The sequence below is a fragment of the Halichoeres trimaculatus genome, unplaced genomic scaffold (genome assembly GCF_033239565.1).
Source record: "Halichoeres trimaculatus isolate MK-OKI-2021-1 unplaced genomic scaffold, fHalTri1.1 fHalTri1_scaffold_14, whole genome shotgun sequence".
NCBI classification, from domain to species: Eukaryota; Metazoa; Chordata; class Actinopteri; order Labriformes; family Labridae; genus Halichoeres; species Halichoeres trimaculatus.
Genome location: NW_027437192.1, coordinates 13,990,009 through 14,012,781, shown reverse-complemented (window position 1 = coordinate 14,012,781; position 22,773 = coordinate 13,990,009). Strand labels below are relative to the sequence as shown.

General features: G+C 40.0%; 3 protein-coding genes across 3 annotated transcripts in view; 2 read left to right on the top strand and 1 right to left on the bottom strand.

Annotated features, from left to right (window-relative positions):
- The window catches only part of pag1 (phosphoprotein membrane anchor with glycosphingolipid microdomains 1), a 70,452-nt gene extending 55,856 nt beyond the window's left edge, over nt 1-14,596 (bottom strand). Inside the window, exon 1 of the mRNA XM_074686894.1 lies at nt 14,326-14,596. The gene's annotated coding sequence lies outside the window, so the exon portion shown is untranslated. The remainder of the gene's footprint in view (nt 1-14,325) is intronic.
- A 2,425-nt stretch (nt 14,597-17,021) lies between these two features.
- mrpl53 (mitochondrial ribosomal protein L53) lies at nt 17,022-18,963 on the top strand. The gene is made up of 3 exons (XM_074687136.1): nt 17,022-17,151; nt 17,817-17,929; nt 18,756-18,963. The coding sequence occupies exons 1-3, from the start codon at nt 17,057-17,059 to the stop codon at nt 18,872-18,874; spliced, it is 327 nt and encodes a 108-aa protein (XP_074543237.1). The 5' UTR covers nt 17,022-17,056; the 3' UTR covers nt 18,875-18,963.
- A 1,194-nt stretch (nt 18,964-20,157) lies between these two features.
- On the top strand, nt 20,158-21,778 carry fabp4a (fatty acid binding protein 4a). Its single transcript, XM_074687135.1, has 4 exons — nt 20,158-20,315; nt 20,476-20,651; nt 20,754-20,855; nt 21,494-21,778. Exons 1-4 carry the CDS (start codon nt 20,243-20,245, stop codon nt 21,545-21,547), a joined length of 405 nt encoding a protein of 134 aa, XP_074543236.1. The 5' UTR covers nt 20,158-20,242; the 3' UTR covers nt 21,548-21,778.
- Nucleotides 21,779-22,773: the final 995 nt, after the last annotated feature.

The window sequence follows — 22,773 nt, the reverse complement described above, 5'->3', positions numbered from 1 at the left end:
TGCAGGTATTTAGACTGAGAAAAAGAAAGAAAACAAAAAGGTGGCAGAAAGTTCAAGGCAAAGGCAGAGGAGAGATGTGAGATAAATATAAAAAGAGGAATGGAAAGGAGACGCTTAAAAGGGAAATGTGAATAAGTGAGACATGGTGGCAGGAGGTTAGAGAGAAGGTGGAGAGTGGAATGCAAGAGCAGATGAAGAGGAGGGACAGGTGGAGACTGGAGGGCAGGCAGGAGGCCGGCAAAGCAAACTGGCGAGTAAATGGAAAAGACTGGAAAACAAGAGGAGAATGGGAAAGTGGGGAAGTCAGTTAGTGAGACAGAGAGAGGAGGGAGGGAGGGAGAGGGTGTAAAATGGTGCCAGACAGCCTGAGGTCCTTAGTGATGGATGGAAACCAATCTACTGCCTGTCGCATCCTTCATCAGCACGACGAGCAAACAACCACCCTGCAGAGCCAAAATCTCTTCACAGTATCACCTCCTCATACACGTGTGTTCCTCAACACTCTGCCTTTGTCACACACAACTCAAACACTCAAAAACACACAAACATGCTCAGTTGAAAGCATGTTAACAAATGCTAAATATATGCACACACACAGACGTCAGAAAGTCAAGCAACAATCACGTCTTTGTGGCTTCATCACGTCCCCGATGACCCTCCGTTCAGCTGTGGTTATAAACTCAACTTTTTTCTCCCCTCACCAAACACATGATGTCAAACGCCTGACCTCATAAACACATGATGACTTTAAAAGTGTTGAAAGAACACTACTTCACTGTTTGGAGGATTCACTTATTTACATGACGAAAAATAAAGACGAAGACAAAAGTTAACCTTACTATGCAGTAAGTGAAACAAGTGAGCGAAAATGAAAGGCTTAACAAAAATGTGTCCAATATGTGTGTTTTTGTGTGTGTGTGTGTGTGTGTGTGTGTGTGTGTGTTCGCCCCAGCCTTACCTGGCAGAGTGTGAGATGAGGATCCTCCCCTTGGGTGACATTATAGCATCCCACCCCTGCAGTGTGTGACTGTGTGTGAACGTCTGCAGCATCAGCAGCACTTTCCACTGAGGAGCAGCGACAGTCTGCACATGCTCAGAATCACTCACCCATGTCCAATATCCATCACCTCACCTCAGCCCTCCTTTGCATGCTCTTTACTCTATGTGTGCTGTTGTTTGTTTAGAAACTGGAGGTCACAGCTCACACCACAGGGTTCAAAATTGTATAAGTCATTAACAATGTATTTATAGTGTTCAGCAAAACCAGAGCCAAAATTTCACTTCCAAGTTCCCCTTCTGCAGTTGCAGAGAGGATCTTGCTGACATGTAGTGGCATTACTGGCATGACTTTGAGAGCAAGTGGCAATAAAAACAAGCAGCTGACCGAGAGAGCGGTGGTTAAAAAATCCAACATGACGATCAGAGAAAGTAGAAGCTGAATTAAGTGCTAACCAAGAACAAGAAGTGGGCAGCTTAGCAGTTTTATTAGCATGCAGGTGGTTTGTTCTGGAGCTAAAAACGGTATCAAACACAATTTGGCGGCTTATTTGTTTAAAAAAAAATAAAATGTTTTTTTAGCTTACAAGCTCAGGAAGATGAGAGCTCCAAGCCGAGCAAGGCACATATTGTATGAAAACTTAGCTGGACTACCTGCATGCCTTAATGGTCCAATTTAACAGAGACTGAGCCACTAAGCAGTTTGAATGTTGAGTTATAGACAAGTGCACCAGAATCTGATCCCAAACAGCAGCTGTTGAAGCACTGCAGCCATTTTAACACTAGGTGGAGGTTTTGGCAAATCCCTGTTTTCTTTGATTATCATTCATTCATCTTATACCACTTATCCTGTTTAGGGTTGCATGTAGCTGCAGCCTATCCCAGCTGTCTTTGGGTGAGAGGTACACCCTGGACTGGTCACTAGTCCATCACAGGGCTGACACATAGAGACAGACAACCTTTCACACACACTGACACCTCACCAATTAACCTGATGAGCATGTTTTTGGACTGTGGGAGGAGGCCGGAGTACCCAAAAAGAACCCACATATGCATGGAGAGAAGGCCACACAGATGGGTCCACCTTGCCTGAATTGGGATTCTGCTGTGAGGCAGCAGTGCTAGTCAGTGGACCACTATGCAACCCCCCTTTTTTTTTTTGCTATAACTTTTGAAAATTAAAATATACACCCTTGATGGTCACTGACTTTTGTCCTAAAAGTTAGGACTTGTGTCCTAATTTGTAATGTGTGCTTCATTTTATCCCAATCACACTTATAAGCATAAATATCACTCAATCTATCAAATTTTTGTCTGAAGTGGTCATACTAACACAAGTTTCCCATGATTATGATTTCCAAAAATGTAACTTTTGGTTGCCTAGCAACTAACCACAGTGACTGTTGGTTTACTCTATTTTATACACTAGGACAACTTTGAAAAAGAATTAAAAAATTTGGGGAGAAACTTTGGATAAAATGTCGGCATTGATGACGGTTGCTCAGGCCGTGTTGATGCTGCAAACTTTAGATCATGGTAAGTCAGATGTCGCATTGATGTCAGAGATAAATGTGGCATTACATGTAATAAAATAAAATAAAATAAATAAAAAATAAAATACTGGAATAAAGACACTTCCAGGGTTAACAGCACAATTCTCAGTAGTGTGTTAAAATTGGAGTGTTTTCCTACTTTTTTGACTTTCTGTTGTTGAGAGGTTAGCACAAACAAATGAATCAGCATCAGTTGTAGCTAGCATGTTGTTGTAAAGAGAAAAAGCAACCACTGCTCTCTTTGGTTCTCCAGGACTACGACTAAATACTGACATTGGTGTTCAAAAACAGTGGAAGCTAACTTTCATTGAAGTTGATTCGAGAGTAGGGATGTCCCGATATTACATTTTCACTTCCGATACAATACCGATACTGCAGCATTGAGTATTAGCCGATATTAATCTGATACGATATCAGCATTAAACATGCATACTTTTATAACTTATTTTGTAGCAAGTCATGTTAGAAAAGGCTTGATGAAGTGATATTATTCAAACAAAGAACAGTAGTCAGCAACAGAGGGTATGAGGAAAAACTGACCCATTTATTATTAACCAATGGGTAACAGAAATTTTAACATTAATACTAGTTATTGAATAAAATAAAGAATAAATTAGAAAACCCAGAAAATAACCTAAGTAAATCAAGTAAAAACAGCAGGAGCGGAGTCTGGAGTAGATTGCTTATATCGGAGTGCTTCTATCGGGGATTTTAGATGTATTCCGATACGACACCGATATTTGTTTTTTTGCTGATATCGGACCGATATCCGATGTTAATATTGGACTGGGACACCTCTATTCGAGAGCAAATTAAAGTTGGTTGATCACTATAAAGTTGGCAAACTTCTTCTTGATCTCAGAAATGGCAGTTTCAAACACAAAGTCCTCATACCTTTTTACACCTTGATCTATCTTCCACAACTGACAAGGGCCATTGGACTCAGCTGAAAGCCCTGGGTGAATTTATCCTTTCCAACATAAAGAGAAGATGATAGTGTACAAGGAAACGAGTCATGTCAAACTTCTCAACAGTGTTCTTCTCTCTTTTACGATGTAGATCCCAACAACTTGTGTTACCCACAATCCCCAGGAAAAGGGACTCTGATTTCCCATTAGAGCCTCCCCAGGGCAACCTCAGTTAATCGCATCTGCAGTGTTTACTTGCCTTGAACACGCCACACTCTCCCTTGTACTCCTCTCTCTCTGCTCTCACAGAGCTGAGGTCTGTTCCTGTGCTGAAGCAGGCAGAAACAGAGACAGAGAGGAAACCCGGCACAAACAGAGCTGCAGAGGAGTTGAACGCAAGCTGAAGTACCTTGTTATCCTCCTGAAAATCGCTAAGACCAACCTTGACTTGATGACAGAGTTTTAGCCTGGGACTTGTTTGGACAATAGGGGTAAATGGTTGTCTGAGTGTGTGATGTGTGTCCATATCAGAGGGCTTGTTCGTTGGTGTGTGTGTGTATAACATGTGGGTGCATGTTTGCTGCATGTCTCTTAGCAATTGCAAGGATATGTGTGTACGTTTTTTTTTTACTGCTAAGTGTGTTCCAAGGCAGAATGCCAATGACAGTACGTCAGGACAAACAAGTCTGACTTCAACAATGTCTGACATGCTGCTTGTAAAGACACACACACACACACACACACACACACACACACACACACACACACACACACACACACACACACGTATATTGTTAAGCATTCCATGCTTGCATAAATGATACCAAGTGTTTATCCCTAAGGTGTTGTCTGTTACACCACACACTTACACATAAATATGTAGATAGAAACTTTAAGACACTTCGAGATGAGGTATAACTTTATATACCATTAATTCATTAAGCAAAAAAAAAAAAAAGAAATCTATCACATCCTGAACTCCGGAATTTGTGTTCTGTCGGTTATGTTTTTGTTGTATTAATGTATCTTTGCAATGGGTCTTACACCGCAGGGAAGTCTGTTGATTTCCCTTTTGAATGGTACAACATTTCTATGGAACATGCCAAATCTTTTTTGCCAGTGCCAAACAGCTTAGCGCTGTAGGTAGCCCCAGGTGCCAAGATGCCGATTAGGTGTCTGATCGGCATCTTGATCACTGAGCCGCCTGAGGATGGAATGGCCTGCCAGCAGTCTTGATCCCAACCCCATTGAACACTAATGGGACCAGCTTGGGTATACTACTTTTGCCAGAGTGACCAACACAAACATGTTGCCTGACTGGTGAGAAATGCTTTTATTTCTTCATACTTAAATCATCCAATCTCCCAAATGAAACAAAACAAGAATCAATGGCAGAACAAGCTGCTTGGCATTGGCAAAAAAGACATGGTACATTTTTTATGGTTACAACGCACAAACCCGGTAGGGATGGGCATTTTAAGCAAAAGCACAATACAACATTCATGAGTAAATAGTTTGAAGATAGCCCCCCCAAGCAGCCGCCACCCACCAACACACACAAACCTGCCAATATTACACTTTGACAAAGAGGTAGAGGGCTGTTTCTTGCTCTGCAGGTCAATCATCAAACTTACTTCTTCAGGGGCAAAGCCTCTCATTGACTGTTGATCTGTGGACAGCACACCACTTTCTGCCTTGCTCTCACATGGCTGTAGATTTGTGGCTTTGTTGTCGACTTGTGATGCTAGCCTAACCTTGCAGAGCTTGCATCCCGCCTTGTTTTTGTTTATTTTTTCAAAGGAGTTCTTACACTTACTAATCCATTTTTGAGCATCTCCTCGCTCTTGTTTTAGCTGTAAGTCCTCCAACATTTAGCCTTCTGGTCTAGCTCTTTTCGATAGCCACGTATACATGGACCCAAATATTCCGCTTGCATTCGGTTTATTTGCTCAAGCAGAAAGAATTTAACCTTTGTGTTCACCTCATTCCGAAAGAAAAGTGCCAATCCCAATGGACATTTGATCAGTTTCACAGGGGTGGAATATTCCTTTTCCCAAACCGATTGAGGTATCATGTATCCACTCAGACGGAAAGTTGTCAGGGTATGTTCTTTTAGCGCATGCTCAGATATGACATAAGACGCAACTAGAGACGTTCCTCAATTTTAAAAATGGCGGCGACCAGTAAGCACTGGACTGCTGGTGATGTTTACGTTTTGCTGCGCATGCCCCATTGACTATTCTGTTTGATTATTGCAGAGCATGTAGACCAGAGATTGGAATATTCCTTCCTGGAAAAGTAATTCAGAAAAATTCTATTCAGAAAGACGAAAAACTCCTCATGTAACCGCGGCTAGTGTCAGTTTGTTGCCGTAGTCAAATTGAATACGATCTAGTTTGGGAATGGTTTGTTTTATTTTGACAGTCACTTGTCATTTTAGGTGGTTTCTGCACATCTTCCTGTCCCACTCGACCTGTTTCTTTGTGAAATTGGCACGTAACAGCTCCAGCATCCAGCATAAAACTGGGACCTGCCGTTGACAGGACAAAGCCATCGTCACAGCGATTCAATATTTTGACAATAATAAGTATTTGAATATTTGAAAATTATGGTCCATCCCTATTATACTGGGCTCTGCTGCACATCCCAGGAATGCATGTTTCTTACAAATGTGTTCCTGTTTAGGAGTAAACAAACAGGTTTCCAATGGTATGAGATTTATCTCTAACAAGCATTGTTTCAACAAAGAAGTAATCAACCAAACACTTCTCTGTCCAACAACACTAGCTAAACTGGAATTAAATGTTTCCCAAAGCATCAGAATGGTGAAGCTATTATCTTGGTTTCTAACCTTTCCAAAGTCTGTCTGTGGAAGAGTTTGGTCATGACTCACCAACTCCATCCCTCATAGGTTAACAGGTTTAATATTTGACATTTAGGTAGTTTCCCAGCTCTAATTGAACTGCCAAGATTATTTCCTGTTCTCACTAAGGTGTGGAGAAAATACTATCAATCTTTTGATTCTGGAGTTTGACGCCAGTCTTTCTTGAAATATGCTGGTTGAACTGCAGGAATATGCATTCTGCTGAAGCGCCATTAATATTCCCAAGTGCACCCTTATAGAGATTGTGTATCTCTGTCTCTTCAGAATAAGAGGCCCTTCTTGAGGCCTGCTAACTAGCACAAAACGGGATATCAGAAAGCCTAACAAGTGTCCTCTACACAGCACAGAACAAATGAAAAATCTATTCTGCAGAGGTCAACAGTGTTGAGAAGACAGAGAAGCACCCGTGATAACCCAGCTGATGCTCTGAGGATCAATATCCTCTTTTTATTATTAGAATAGATGTCACATTTTTTATCATCTGCATCTGTCATACCCTTCATTTAATTGCTTTTTCAACTTCAGCAGCACTTCCTCTTCTTGTCACTTCAAGCACTCTAATCTTTACAAGCACAACAAACGAGACATTTTCATCAACCGTTCCGATTCAGCCTGACTGAAAAAGTGCAAAGTTAACGATCATTTCTGCATCCGCGAGTTTCTAAAGTGCCAGATTTCATAAAGTGGAATTAGAAATCAAAGAGAAGAGATAAAGTGCTGGATTTCAAATCTACATCTTTAGACATGTTTACTCTGCCGACTTGTTGCTCTGCAGTTTGTAAAAGCCTTCACATCATTTCAATATGCAGCACAGGCTTTCTATTAAAGATAAAAATGAAGGCTTAAACCACGAGGTTTCAGCCTGTAACAATACATATGAAACACGGGTAAGTGCTGTTAATATTACACTCAGATAAACTAGGGCGCTCCCTTGACAGTTTGCAACTCACAGCCCTCATAGGCGTCCCCCGATCATAGTTTGACTGGTACATAACCCGTGTGTGAATGTGTTTCCTCTTTTCTTATAGCGCACAAACCACAGGTATGTGAAACCTCACATCTTCCCACAGTTCAAAACAACTTAATGAGTAATGCTATTCTGCTACAGAAACACTCATCTATGCCTTCAAAACCTCAAGACTGAGCTACAGTAGCAGCATCCTTTACAGCCTTACCTCGACTGACCTCTAAAACTATGATTTGTCCCATGGTCTGCTTTCTGGTTACTCCCATCACACCTGTCATTCAGCACTTTCACATACAGCTTCCAATCTACTTCAATATCCTGCTCTTCATCAGCTGCAAACTAGGGCTGAACAATTAACCGATTTTAAACTGACATCGCAATGTAATAGAATGCAATTTTCAAATCGCAAAGGCTGCAATAAGAAAAAAAAAAGCTTTATGTACATAGACCTGGAGGGAATAAAGTAACTTGTACTTGTTCTCCCTTAAAACCAGCAAAAGTCACTGTTTTCTTCTGGCAACCCCCCCCCCCCCCCCCCCCCCATGGGCTACAAAGATCCACCCAGTAGATCGTAGAACCATACCCCTTTGTCACTTTTTTCTGTATGGTTTGTTACTCTTACTGACAACTGGAGGTCAGTAAACTTTCACAGTGTTCCTTTTTCTTTTTCAATTAAGAAATGCAAAAAAGGACTTGTTTAAATGCCAACAGTATCTTTTGTTGGTTTGTCATACTATAAAATGACTTAAAACTTATGTTAAGTGAACGATGCAGAAGATAAAGCCCCCCCCCCCCCCCCCCCCCCCAAAAAAAAAAAAATCGTATGCTTAATCGCAATATGGTCTAAAAAAATCGTAATTAGATTATTTTCCAAAATCGTTCAGCCCTACTACAAACGTACAAATTAAAAATGGCAAATGGACGTGTACTAATAGAGCTCTTTTCTAGTTTTTCTGGTCACTCAAAGGGCTCAGCACTTCTAGTCCCAGTCACCTAAAATGTGTCCTGTGACACTAAAGGGCAAGAGTGGACTGGAGTCTTCGTAATATCACTCAAAATTCATCCACCAAAACAAAACAAGTTCAGGATTTATAATGAGCAGGTAGTGATGCAGATTAGAATTCCAACATGGCTAATTCAGGATGCTAACAAAAATTAACATTTTTGCCACATTGTCAACAGTCAGAGGTTAGATGTGTTGGACTTATTTGATATGACGTGCGATCAAGTGATTCTCAATCTTTCTTTTGGGCTTTAGATTGTTTTGACTGTTTTTATGAGGTTTAAACAACCTAAAGCAATTCTTCAACAGAAATCTTAGCTGTGAGAAGAGTTGCCCTTTATAGTCGGTGTAGACCGCAAAGGCTGAACTGAATCAAAACAATTTGGTCTACAGAGGATTCTCTGTTTACCTTATCAGTCATTTCTGCCTGAATGCTGGCATCACATAGAGCCAATCCTGTTGCCTATTATTGACAAGCTACCTTGCACTGCTGACATCAGGTAAGTAATATAACCATTGACATTTCCAGAACAATCTCGAGGATAAATGCGTTTTTAGTCTTTCATTTGAGCTGCTGCGACTAGAATTATGGGATACGTTGGGCTATGAAGGATGCTCCTGTTGCAGCCCCTGAATAGAGACACAGCTCGAGATCAGAAGTAGACTTGTTGGAGGACAGCCATTTATACATTTCCATTAAAAAAAGAAGAGGCAGAGAATTCTAAAGCTTGCTTAGACTCAGACAACATCATAAAAATCCCCTCTGGACCAGCCCTGGAAGAAACTGCAGCCAGAGGAGAAAATACTTAAATTTAGCTCCACTGTTTCTCTCCACTTCAGATCAATAAAAGAGGAAATGCTCCACAAACAACAGCACATTTTCAATTAGTGTATCAGAATTCTGCTCATCACAAAGCATCTTTGACATTAACAAACATCCACAGCAGCATGTTCCTCTGCTAGACTCAACCCCTGGTCTCACACCCTGAGGTGTGTATCTCAGATGGACAGAGGTGTCAAACAGGCCGTGAGGGTAATTGTAAAACCTGGGGTGCAGAGCCAATGGCTCCACTGTTTGCCTACCAATGACAGGACTGTGATTCTTTCTTCTTGAAGCCTAAGTGAGTGTGAAATGTGTGTAGTCTGCTTAATGACGTCCTGACAGCCTATGATGACAGTCTCACTTTCACAGCAGTCAGAGTGCGGACGTTCTGTTTCCTTTCAGCTACCACAGCACCTCCAGGCCCAGTTTAGCTGCATCACTGTGTCCTGTATCAGTCCAGACACATTATGAGCACTTTTAATGAGTGCTGAATTACAAGCAGCTGTTCAGCCTCTCCCCCTTCTGAATAGAGAACAGTTTAGGTCATGCAAATGACTTCTACAAAGTTATTTTTCCGCAAGGTGCTGTGGGTCAAAGCCTATGGATTAAACAGCACAGCTGAGGCTTTAACAGGAGATTTGTTCTGCTTCCTGAAAATAACTAGCTGATGATGAAAGGAAGAGTCTGATACCATGAAGGGAGACATTTTTTGTTCACTTGTCGGCCTTGTAAATGACAGGATTCACCCCAATTTAAAACCATTCAATATAAAGCCAAAGGGAAACAGCTTGCCTTGGCATGTTAAAAAAAGGAAGTATTCTTATTCTTTTTCTTATTTTTAGTCTTTTATGGTCATTCTTTTAGCTTCATGGCTAATAAAAACTAAAATAGCAAAAATAAATAAATAAATAAATAAAAAATAAAAACAGAATCCTGCACTCTTGAATCTTCCTCTAGTGTTGCCATAACACAAAAAGTCATTGTCATGAGTTCACCATTGTTTCTCCATTTAAAGTAACAATGTTTGAAATATGGCCATATGTTTTGGATTACTTTCTGACCCACAGAGTTTGGAAAGGACAGAAAACTCCCCAGCAACAAGGAGCAAGTATACACTGTGTTTATTATGGTATATTTGGTGATGTCATGGTTTGAGCAAACCTTGCATCACTCTGGAGTATTTCTGTTGCAACTATTTGAAAAGGCCGTTCAAAATCATGCATGGTTTCCTCCTTGGATCAATCTAATGCACATTTACATCACAGTTTAAAACTTTGCTGAAGTTGTTCAGTAAAATATGCGAAAATGTCTCTTTTAAAGGAACAAAATAAATGGTACAGTGGATCAGTACTTATATAGTGCTTCTCACGTCTTACTGACCACTCACAGCTCTTTACACTGCTCGTTGCAGTCACCCATCCACACCACATTCACACCCTGCTGGCAGTAACTGCCATGGTAGGAAACATCAGTTTAACTAACACGGGCACACAAATTCACACACCACTGACCAACAGTGGAAGCATTTGGGGGTACAATGTCTTGTTCAAGGACAGGACACTCTGGCATGTGACTGCAGGAGCTGGAATCAAACCCACGACTTTGACAAACTTATAGCCATTATAAATTGTACAAAGAAATATTGACAACATCTGTAAGTAACAGATGAATATTGGCGAGATTGTTTTTTTCTGTTTGTGCCCCTATAGACTGTGGGTAACTTTTACATTTGAAATGATACGGTACTGATGCCGGGTACCTGGCAATCGGTATCTGTACCCAACAGTACCAATTTCAGAATTTTTTTGTGTTTATGTGGTAATAAATATGAATTTGTTTAATAATAAAATCTCCTTTTTTCAATTTAACATATTTACTTTTCAATATGTAACCTTGCAATGCTGTGTTCATGTCCTGTATGGAAAACCACCTACTCTTCCACTCTCTCACAGTCGCACGGATGCAATTAGCTACCTAAACATGTTACCGTTTGATTTTACGTGAATCGGTACCTGGTACCTTTGACTGAATTCAGTCAGTACCTGTAAAAGTACCTAATTCGGTACCTATTCCTAGAGATGGATACCTTTCACATTTGAAAGGATACAGCACCTGTGCCTGGTACCTGGCAATCTGTATCAGTACTCAACAGTACCAGTTTTCAGTATTTGTGTGTGTGTTTAAAAGTCAATAACCATTAATTTGTTTGATAAAAAAAATCTTTAAGTTTCTCTATAAACTATAAACTTGTAATGCTGTGTTCATGTCAAGCATGGAAAAACGCCTACTCTTCCACTCCATCACAGTCACAAGGATGTGTTCAGGAACTGAAACATGATACTGTTTGGTTTAACATGAATCAGTACTTAGTACTACAAATGGAATTTGTTTGGTACATGTGAAAGTTCCTAATTTAGTACCCATCACTATTTATAACAGAACCAAGCTGCATTTCCTATTGTTAATCTTTTCTTGGGCATCAATCGTATCATTTAACTCTCAATAAGAAAAGAAATTGGTATGTTTTTTGTATATAGTATGTTTTTTTAAATGCTCTTGTGAAGATAGAAAGGTTTCGAAGTCCTGACAAGTTGCTAACAAAAACTAACATATTTGCCACAGCGTCAACAGGTAAAAACGTGTAATGTGTTGCCTTACTTCCACAAACTGATTTGATGTGACTTGTGTGATCAGGCTGTCAATACTGTTGCTTTTGTTCTTGAGAATAGATGACTTTTTATGGGGTTTTGACCAATCAGAGTCAAGATTTTAATGCCTTCAGGTGGTGAAGTATTTTACATAGGCAGAAATCTTGAACCAGAGCCATCAAAAGAACAGCAGCTTATCAAAGCTAATGTTTGATGTTTTGCTGCATATCATTCCAACAGAAACCACAACCATAGCAGTTTAAAGTTATGTTGAAATGTCAGGGATATTGTATCGCAAGCTGGTTGTGGTAAAAGGATATGCAGGACTCTGGCACCACATGAAAGGGTCTTGAGGGTTTTTTTTTTCCTCATAGCCATCAGTTTCATACGTTCCTTGCCTTGTTTCCTCTGTTCTCATGTCTTTTGATGGTTCTCCAGTCATATACAGACTTGACATCAAATCAACCAACTTTTTTCAACTGAAGTATGATTACAGTAAGTCCAGAGTCTGGGAGAAACAGTTTGTTTGTCTCAACAATGAAAAATGCTGCTGAAATATGCTCTGTAATGAGCAATATGTGGAATGAAAACAGCTAAGAATTTGAAATGGAAAGAAAAAACATAAAAAAGATGTAAATGAGAAACTGAATCCCAGATTTGTCACATGTTGATGGAGTCTTGGACCCACCTATTCAAGCTGGATGGTAAACTGTTTGGACAGCTGGAGTACAAGACATTGAATGAAGGGGTATGTAAACGAACGGCTACACATGAGCCAGAAACAAACTGCCTCCTCTGACTTGTTGATGCCATGTGGTTGAATGCTCGGTAGACTCTCTTGGCCCTCCTGCTCATCACTCATCTCTCTTCTAACGTGCAACAGCTGCATGTACCCGACCTTGTCTCCGTCCAAATACCAGCATTAGCGGCATGCTATGAATACTCTGAGGTTAAAATTGTCACAAAGCATTTGCCATGCTGCTGTCCCTGCTGCACATTCACCAGTATGCAGCCGAATCACTGATGGAGGCAAAGATTAAGTCTTACACTAACATCCAGATTTGACCCTTTGACATATGGGTGCTATAAGCTGCTTCTTCATTATAAAAACACGACAATCACATGAAAACGAGAAAGACTCAAGGAGGATTTTGCATCGGACAGATCCTTTGGTTTATGACTGGGTCAGGATAGATTTTTGTGGTTGTCTGAAGCTCATAGAGAAACACTGCTCTCAGTTTAGATTCGGTTACAGGTTTGGGATTCAGCACCCTGCTACACTGCTGCCAGATTCAGCAAAAGGGTGTGTATTCTTATCAAAAGATGTTAGGGGAAAACACCGATTTTCATTAATGTATAATGACAACACAGGGAAGTCCAGGGAAAGCAAAGGGAAGCTGAAACAAAGTGCAAATTGTGTTTGCTGGAGTGAATGTCAACTTCTGTGAAAGCTGCAGGGTAGATGAGGCTGCCAACAGCTCCTATTCAATAACCAAACACATCAACACAGACTGAGGGAGGGGAGGGAGGGGGGCTCTTTTGGTGGCATTTGGCTCTATATGTGTGTGTGTGTTAGGGAGAGAAAGAGAGTTTGGGTAAAGACAGAAGTAAAAGAGAACTGGGAAATGTGATAAAAGAGTGTGCGTGTGTTTTTGTTAGGTCACCAGATTTGAACTTCTCTTCACAAGTACACAGACGGACACTTATAGGGGTGTCTGTTTGCTTCGCTATGCAACACATATGCACATATAGAAGATGTGTATTCATGTGTGAATGAACGCCTGAAGGAAAGAAAGACCATATACTTGTCAGAGTGAATGAGAGGGACAGTTCTGCTAATGCATGTGAGGATATCCAGAGGGCTGACACATCCACACACATGGCCATCCATGCAATATAGAGACAGATGTGTGTATGTGTGTGTGTGTGTGCGAGTTAAACTAGTCTCTGTGACTGTCCCTGTGGGGGAAGCTGATTTGCATCTCAACAACATCTACAGGCCAGGCATGTGTGTGTGACAGCAAAGAAGACCAAGTAAGGTTTCCATGAATGTTCCAGTGAACGGTTAAAAAACACACATGAGGAAGAGACACTGTACGAAGACACTGTAAGAAGTGTTTGAGACTCGTTTAAAGCCTCACTGACCTTGATGTAAAATTAACCAGTAATTTATAAACCTGAATGATCTGGAGTTTCTCTCAATAATTGAACTGATGCAGCAGGAAGGAGGATACATTTTGAAAGAGAAATAACAGGCCGGAACTGTTGGATATTAACTGGAAGCAAGTATATTTAAGATCAGGGCAACAAGTCCCTGCTCGATTGTCACGGTGGGGGCTCATATTCAGCCTCACCGCGACCACTGAGGCTGCCGCAGTCCCAACTACACAAGCCCCTCTGTCACTGAAGTTTCCCTGCACACACACACTCACACAAACACACACCCTCTCTACCAGGTGCAGCAGTTAAACAACCACAACAACACATCTTTATCGACAGATTCATCCACAGACACTCACATGAGATTTGAAATCAGCGCTTACCGGGGGTGAAAGAGAGAGGACTATCCAGAAGCACGCATTCAGTCAGTGGCTGTTTTTACACAAACTGTTGGGATTAGTTGAGTTTATCCTTCGTTAAAAGCTTCCGGTGCGAGCATGAAGCGGTGAAAGTGTTGCGATGACTCAAGAGGCTTCAGAGAGCGACAGGACTTCTTCTCCAGCCTGTGCACATTTCTGGACAGGAGAGACTCGGAGCTGTTCATCTCCGTCTGCTCCTCTCTGAGCTGAGCTGCTCCGCGAGGCAGGACGCCGCTGCTGAGGAGGAGGGGAAAGAGTGCTGGGGAGCTGCCGCGCAGGGGTTCATGGGAAATGGAGTTTGTGGTAACTAAAGCCTGACAGGCTTACTTTTTGGACAAATTAGCTAGATTTTATAGCACCACAGGAGGAAATCTAGACAATTTACACTGTTCTGGGAGGCTGAAATTTATTAAGTATACATTTAAGACAGTTACCTAATAATATTTTATAAATTTATCTCTTATATTCCATAAAATAATTATAGGCCTAAATTATATAGAAATCTGTTAAAGGAAGAAACACACAACAATTGGCTAGTACAATATTTCAGCACAAAATTCAACTCCAAAAATGAATTCTACACAACCTGAAAGAAATGTCAATGAAAATGGATATTACTAAACCAATAAATAAAACATGGAGATAAGGAAAAACAAGCTTAATGCTTTAAAGGGTTGGTCCATGACCCTCAAAATAGCAGTGCCAACATAAATACAACTTGCTTACTTTGGGGTGTTGCTTACACAAACCATTAGAACATGACACAATATGTTCAAAAAGTTTGCTTGAGCTGGTTACAGCACAATCACTTCATTTAAGCCAGCAGCTCTGAACAGAGCAGTTTGGCTTTAGAAGCTCTACGGACCATATTTCTATTTTAACCTGCAACAATTCTGGGATTTATGACAAAAGCCATTTCTGTTTACCCTCCATTGGTTACTCTTTTTAAATTTTGCTTTTAAATACCTTTCCTCTTACAGTTAATGCAGTGGTACTCTCTAAGAATCCCTATCACGTTCAATGTTACAACCTATCTGCACTCAATTTTCACACCAAAACCTCTTAATAGTTATGAACAGCAGATATACTCTGTCATATCATAGTGTAGCACTGATAACATGTTTTGCAGTTATAACAATGAGAAACAAAACAATACTTGTATTGTCTTTGAGGTCAGTCGTCCCCTTGAGGGTTCATTGTTCCCGCGCGCCATTTTTCCTGCTTTCATAATGCAGAATATACAGTACAACCACTTATTAAGTATCCGTGTTTGTGAGTGTGGTGGATGTGGAGAGTGTATAGGAAATGATTCTGTCTCTCAGAGGCTGCGTATCTAAATTTAGAGCCCTGTTCCTCCACTGTCCAACCGTCACAGGCACAGTTGGACTGTCGGCAGGAAGGAGACTGTAAGTTGGGAAAGACTGTAAATGAACTTGGCTGGGCTGATCTGGGCTGAACATGTTTCTTTCTTCACACACCCTAAAACACGGTGGCTAAAAATACCCAGCTAAACTGAACAGAGGTCAATTGCATGTGTAAACACTTTTTTTTCAATGTGTGGATGATTTAAACAGCATGTGCTACTTCCTCTCTCTTTTCAGGGGTCTTTTCTTTTTCCAAAATAAGTTGACAAATATAACCATAAGTAAACTTTATGTTCACGTAAAAACAAAGACAAACACACACCGCTGTGAGAGTTTTCTTTCACACCCTCCCCTTACAGAACAGTTATTTTAATTTGATGCTGCAGAGTCCTCTCCAACACCCATACTCAAACTCATTTCACAGGAGCTATTACCGCTGTAATTAAATTTGACAGAAACGCTAGCACAGTCAAAATTTCAATGCATTTCCATTTCAGATATGTTTTTATTCATACCCTTGAAGGCTTTTGACCTTTTCTCATCTGCTGAGTGCAGAAAGCAGTAAAAGCTGGGGACCAATATCCAATCTTTGTCTATTTGATTATGAGACATGTCTGTTTGATTGTCTATTTGGAGAGCAGCACCTCCTTTATTGACTTAGTGCCTGACAGACACCCTCTCACATACACACATACACATCCTCCCCCAACGTTATTCTGCTCTGTGACATTGTCAGATGATTACAGGAGGGTGCCACAGTCACTTTCTCTATGAGGTTTCTTTAATGAGCTTTGTCCTGCTACTGTGAATGAATGGTGCCCTCTCACCATATTGGTCTAATTGTGTCAAGGCTGTTAATCTCACAAGTAGTGGTGTTATGACAGTGATATTGGGTGCTCTCAAAGCCACTTGGCTTTTCAGGAAGAGTGTGGATGTGATGGAACAGCTGTCTGAAAAATTAGGTCTCAGTTTAGACAACACCAGTTAAACAGGGATATGAGGTATCATAGTTAGACCAAGAATAATTTCTAAAACCATTCAGCCATGCCTACAGGTAAATAAAAGTTAAGAAATAGTCACTTTTAACAGGTGGTAACAGTTTAAAAATTCTTTAAAAAATTTACATTTTGAATAAACGTCAAATATAACCTTAACACGCAGATTTATTACCACTCTAATTATATAAAAACGAACTATTACCAGGCCTGAAATGAACCCATTGTTCCCCCAGCGATACTGCTACCCATTTGTTTTTAATCCTCTGGCGCCCTCTACTGTGCGTTAGTGGACATATCACTCCCACCGTGACAGCTGAGGTCACAACGGCAAACATGGCGGCCCCCGGGAAAGCAGCTGTGGTACTGAAGGCTGTGAAGAAAATAGTGATTCAGTTTTCCCCGTTTGAATCAAATGTGCGGTCCACACGGTAAGGAAACTATGTTTAACGTCTTCTTTCCATAGAATCTCTTTTTATGTCACTGAACTGTTACTGAAAGTCGATAATGACAGTCAGTTAGCTGCTAACGTTAGCCACCAGTTACCCACTACCGCATTAACCTTAGCGAGGTAAATGCAAAGCTCAGTCATTTGAGATTGTCACATGGGATGATTAGCATGTCGTTTTTCGTGAATGATTAAGAAACGGAGTCCAATTAATCAACTATTACGTTGAAGCGTTAGTGTTTTGTCTGCCCCATTGCCTTCTCTACATAGCATTACTACCCCTTTCATTACCACGACAATTTGCTGCTCCCTACAGAGAGATAAAGCATCTACCTCAGTTCAGCCTCATCACATTGTTTACGATTTATTCTCTACACTGCGAATGTAATGAAAATATTCATTGAATATTCATTTAATATTGGCATTAATTTTTATTAAGTTGCATTTTATAACAAGTGTCCCTAAAACCTAGAGTCACTATGTTTTAGGGACACTTGTTAACCATATTAAATCTGTAATTAAGTGAAAGTGTAAACATTTAGAGCATCTTAAATATTCAAGCGAGTCATACATGTATCGATGAATTATATGTTAACATAACTAAATCTGATTGGTTACCTTTTAAATCTCTTTTATTTTGCCCTGCAGAGAGTTTCTGGCTCTGGTTGGCTCAGAGAAGGCCAGATCTACAAACATGAGCTGTGAGGTGGTCTCGTATGTGAAACATGACAAATCTGAACCTGTAGTAGATGTTACCTATGGTGAGTATTACCTCTCTGTTATCATTTTATTGTTCTTATTTTGCACCAGATTCCTGACATTTTTAGATAAAATGAACATATGTACAGTCAAAACCAGGTGTACAGTTCAGATATTTTTATCCAAATAGAGCCAACCTGTGTTGTTTATTCAGGTGTGTGAACTACTCTGAACTTGTGGGTGAAGATTATCATTTCACACTATGTAACAGTGATATTTCTGACTAAACATTGTTAAATTTTATCACAGAAGGGGTCGTGGACTTTGGTCCTGTAAAACATAGAGCAGGTGACATTATGGAACGGCACAACAACTCGGCCTAACAACAAAAACTAAACCAAACTTTGTATTTTATTTACCTGGGTTAATGGATTATTGTCTTTGAGATTTCAAAGAGTGTAGAAAAGAGACTACACACATCTTTAGATTCTTGGACTGACATGTAACCCTGAGTGGTGCTTGGAGACAACATCTTGAACTTTTTGACTGTCTGTGTTACAGCTTTAGGTTTTTATGTTTCCATTTTTGCTACAGCCCTACCTTACACCCAACTCTGCACTTTATAAATCAAAAAGTGTAATTTCACACTGGTGTTGTTACTGTGAGAAACTACTCAAAATGTCTCACCTACTGAGTCAGAAAGTGACCAAATGTTAAAAAAAAGAATGAATGCTATAGGTCACCAGATGTTTTCCATTGTGTCTTACTTGACTTCAGCTCCAATGAACGTTTCACCTTTTACTTCTTGTCCTCCTTTAAAAAAGGAAGAGGTCAGGCATTGTGATCTTATGACTCACCTCATTGTGTCCTTGTTTTTCTGTTCTACAGTCGATGGAGATAGGCTGGTGATGAAGGGAGCAAATCTAACCACCAAGGAGATGATAAATGCGTTTCAGTCTCGGTGCACAGCCAAGGATCCACAGACAAAAACTTCAGGGAAAAAATAACCTCTCTGTTATTAGATATTTCTGTACTGGGCTTGTCTTTATGTTTCACTTTATTTTGAAATGTTTATAATAAAAATATTTAATTTGAATGTGGCTCTTGTTTAAATTCACCTTTGCACTCTGTATTGATGTGAACATGATGTAATCTGGACAGACAGTATTGAGTCAGTTGCTTCAAATCCTTTTAAATCAATGGTTCCAAATTCCCCCTTAGTCTCTATGTTGTCTGCGATCAAAATGAACTTTGATACTTTCGAAATAAAAAATCATGTGTTAGAGGAATGATTAAAATATCAAAACAGTCAAGTTATGATTATAATATGAAATATTTAAACATTGCTCAAATGTGCTGCGTTAATACAGAGCTGTGGTATGTCCTTGAGTAATGTACCATTCCCCTGATAACAGGGAGCATTCAGTGTTTTAGGGAACATTATGCAAGCTCCAACCTTTGACACAGCAGGCTCAAATGTAATTTGGCAAAGAGTTTTAGACAAGGAAAAAAAAAAAGAGTCCACAGTGTGAGCTACCAACTGTTCATAACATGGAATTTGATGTGTTCCTAATATTTTTTTTTAACCTTTCATACTCAAAGATAAATTACTGGAATACCATCTACTTTCTTGATAAAAACAAACATAACTGCCTCTTAAAGATCATTTTTGTTTGAGTAGTTAATTGTATACGCATGGAATAGATTTGGCAATTATAGTTTCACACTAATATGGCTATGGAGGCTTTTGTTCAATAGCTTTACACACATGGGTTTCGTACACTCTGACAAGTCTTTGGTTGCAAGCTGACGATGAATTAAAGTGGTTGAAAACATCATGAAAGTATTCCCAACCTGGCAACAGGAAAATGTTTAACTACTTTTTTATTAATTTAGATTCAGTTATATGAGCTGGTAAGGATTTCCCAAGCTTTGCCACACTGCTATTGAAAATAAGACTATTTCATAATGAGAATAATTGACATGCAAACAAAATAATAATTTCTTTCATATTTTTTTTTTTTTTTTAGCTGTTTATAAATTGTACATTGTAACAGGTGTTTTATGCCTACAGCTAAAAATAGAACCAAATTAAAAGCAGTATTGCAGCTTTGGTTGAAAAACTTTTGATCAGCGATTAGAGGCACTTTTGGCTCCAGATGCTGGAAGCTGTGGAAGCGCCGGGCGGGTCTTCAGCCGTCCTCCTGTGTGACGTAGCGGGCTGTGATTGGTCCCTGTGATTGATGTACAGCGTCGCTTGATGTCCCGGTGGCCTTTTAAAAACGCTCCGTGTCTGTTCCCACACTGGAAGCGAGTTGAATCCGGAGTGAGTCCACACGTTGTCGTTGAGGATATCACATCAGAAAACTGCAAACATGGTTGAGAAGTTTGTTGGGACGTGGAAGATGGTCGCCAGCGAGAACTTTGACGACTACATGAAAGCAATTGGTATGACAGTGATTTCTTAAGTCTGTGAGGGCTGCCAGTAAAAAGCTTTATAGTAAATCTTTTTTTAATTCCGCATTACATAATTATTATTACTTTTAACTTAAATGGAGATGTTCAGCGCATGTTATACAGTGAACTAAGTTTGTTTCCTACTGCGCAGGTGTGGGGTTTGCGACCAGGCAGGTGGGCAACAGAACCAAACCCAATTTGATAGTGACTGTCGACGATGATGGGACGGTTTGTATGAAGTCTCAGAGCACCTTCAAAACGACCGAAATCAAGTTCAAACTGAACGAACCCTTCGAGGAGACGACTGTAGATGATAGGAAGACGAGGGTTAGTTCGTTTTGAGGTTTAAAAAAAACTTTAACACGAAAAAGAAAAAATTACAGTGATGAGAGTGCTGGGGTTCACGGTTTGTCTGTGTTTGCCCTGCAGACGGTGGTGACTCTGGAGAATGGGAAGCTGGTGCAGAAACAGAGCTGGGACGGCAAAGAGACGAATATCGAGAGAGAAATCACAGATGGGAAATTGATAGCGGTAAGAAATTATTTTCTATTTTCTTTCTTTCCTTCTTTTTGATACTGCCTGTCACGTTTAAATGTCTGAAAGTAGTTTAAGCTTTGGTTTAAGTTAGTTTTCCCTGAAAAACATTGCAAATTTTGAGTTGTTTTTTCTTTTTTTAAATGTTTTTTATTTTTTACATTTTTTATTTATTTATTTATTTATTTTTACTTCTTTTTTTTTTTTTTTTACATCTTTTAAAAGTTATCTTTAAATTTGAAGTAAGAAAAAAAACTCATGTTTTAATCACATTTAAAAACTCTTGGACCCACTCCCTTGTAAAAGAAATCATGCTCTTTGACTAAAAAATAACATGTTGCCCAAAAAGAAATTGTAATTTGATCATTGCGAAGCACTTTTAATAAGCCCAGAAAAATCTATAGTACTACAGGGAGTGCAGTTATATCAGATAACTGCAAGAAACCCAAAGAAAACCCTCGAAAGTTATCCAGTAAATGAATAAAATGGCAATTAAGTGGGATTAGATGTAACATTAAATGTTTAAATACAAAAAAAGTTTAGTTAAAATTTGCCTCTTCAATCTGAATCCTTTCCACCAACAGAGGACTCTTTCTAATCTGTGAACTACACCTTATCTTCATCTTTCTCCACAGAAATGCATTATGGGAGACGTAGTGGCAGTGAGGACATACGTAAAGGACGCGTAATGGAGTCCCCCCAAGCCCTCTTCTTCTTTGATTCATTTCTGAATGACAAGCTCAGTTCAATGAGCGTACAAAATCAAGCAAAAGTCATGACATGTTCTACACATTTTTTTCTTTATCTTCATTGTGCTGCCTAAAAAAATTAAATTTCTGTGCCTTTGTTCTCCAACATGACACATTTTGGTTCATTTGGAATTGTTGTGGTTGCTTTAAATAAAATTGAAAACTGTGGAATTGCTGTCTCTGAGCCTTTTTTGTCAGCAAAATAGTTCCATTCTATTATGGCATTCTTGAGAGCCCCACAATCACTAGAGCATGCTAAGGAATGCTGTTGATAAAAGTGCGCTAATAGGAACATACCAGCTAATCTGACAAGCTAATTTCCTGATTTTAATGGTTTCTTCCCATGACTTAGGGGTATTACTGCAATCTCCCCCTCTCTTTTTTCCAGATAGGCTCATACTTTTGTTCATGCTTCCTTATTTTGGCCAGAAAAGAAAACAAAGGATTCAAACATATTCCCTACTTAAAGTTGAAAAGGTCAACTCTCAGCCGTTGTGGTGATGAATGATGTGCGCTGGCAGGGACTCCACGAGGAATGTCAACTCCTTTTAGAAGTATGGAGAGCATCATGCAGGGAGGTCAGTGAGGAAATGTTCCCTCTCTTCCTTTTCAGGAGGTCGAACATTTCCCATTGCTCTCATACTGGCCGCTGTACGTACATGGATACACGCAATGCATTATGGGTCATCCCCACCCTTTGGCTGCCCGTCAAGTGTTTGTGTGTTCCTGTGTGTTTTTTAGGAGGGGATTGTTCCAGAGGCAGGGTCCACTTTCCCATGGCAGGAAAAGGGAGACGATAGCACTGATTGGAGGTAATAGCTGAAACAGGTGGAACTGTAGGCCAACTTTCGTCCTCCCCTCTGTGTGGACAATGGCGGGGGAAGGAGTCAAGGACGTACAGTACTTGCACTTTTGGGGGCACGCCAAGAGGATGAGATATCACAGTGAACGGCTAGCAAAGGTTATGAGTGGACAGTTGTAACCATGTCATTTGCTTTGTTTGTAACACCTTAGGAAAGAAGTTACTATTTCCTTCATCCCTGCAACGTTTAACCCAATCACATCCATGACAGAGGGACAACAACTCAAAGGTCTGAGCATCTAAGGGCTCCTAAAGCCCAGGTTCACCTTGTGGCAGCACCGACACAAATGGTTGAACTTTTGAC

Coding starts and splice junctions, on each gene's coding strand:
- mrpl53 (XM_074687136.1), top strand. CDS start 17,057: ATGGCGGCCCCCGGGAAAGCAGCTGTGGTACTGAAGGCTGTGAAGAAA. Junction 17,152..17,816: donor TCAAATGTGCGGTCCACACG/GTAAGGAAACTA, acceptor TTTGCCCTGCAG/AGAGTTTCTGGCTCTGGTTG. Junction 17,930..18,755: donor TGTAGTAGATGTTACCTATG/GTGAGTATTACC, acceptor TCTGTTCTACAG/TCGATGGAGATAGGCTGGTG.
- fabp4a (XM_074687135.1), top strand. CDS start 20,243: ATGGTTGAGAAGTTTGTTGGGACGTGGAAGATGGTCGCCAGCGAGAAC. Junction 20,316..20,475: donor CGACTACATGAAAGCAATTG/GTATGACAGTGA, acceptor CCTACTGCGCAG/GTGTGGGGTTTGCGACCAGG. Junction 20,652..20,753: donor TAGATGATAGGAAGACGAGG/GTTAGTTCGTTT, acceptor TTTGCCCTGCAG/ACGGTGGTGACTCTGGAGAA.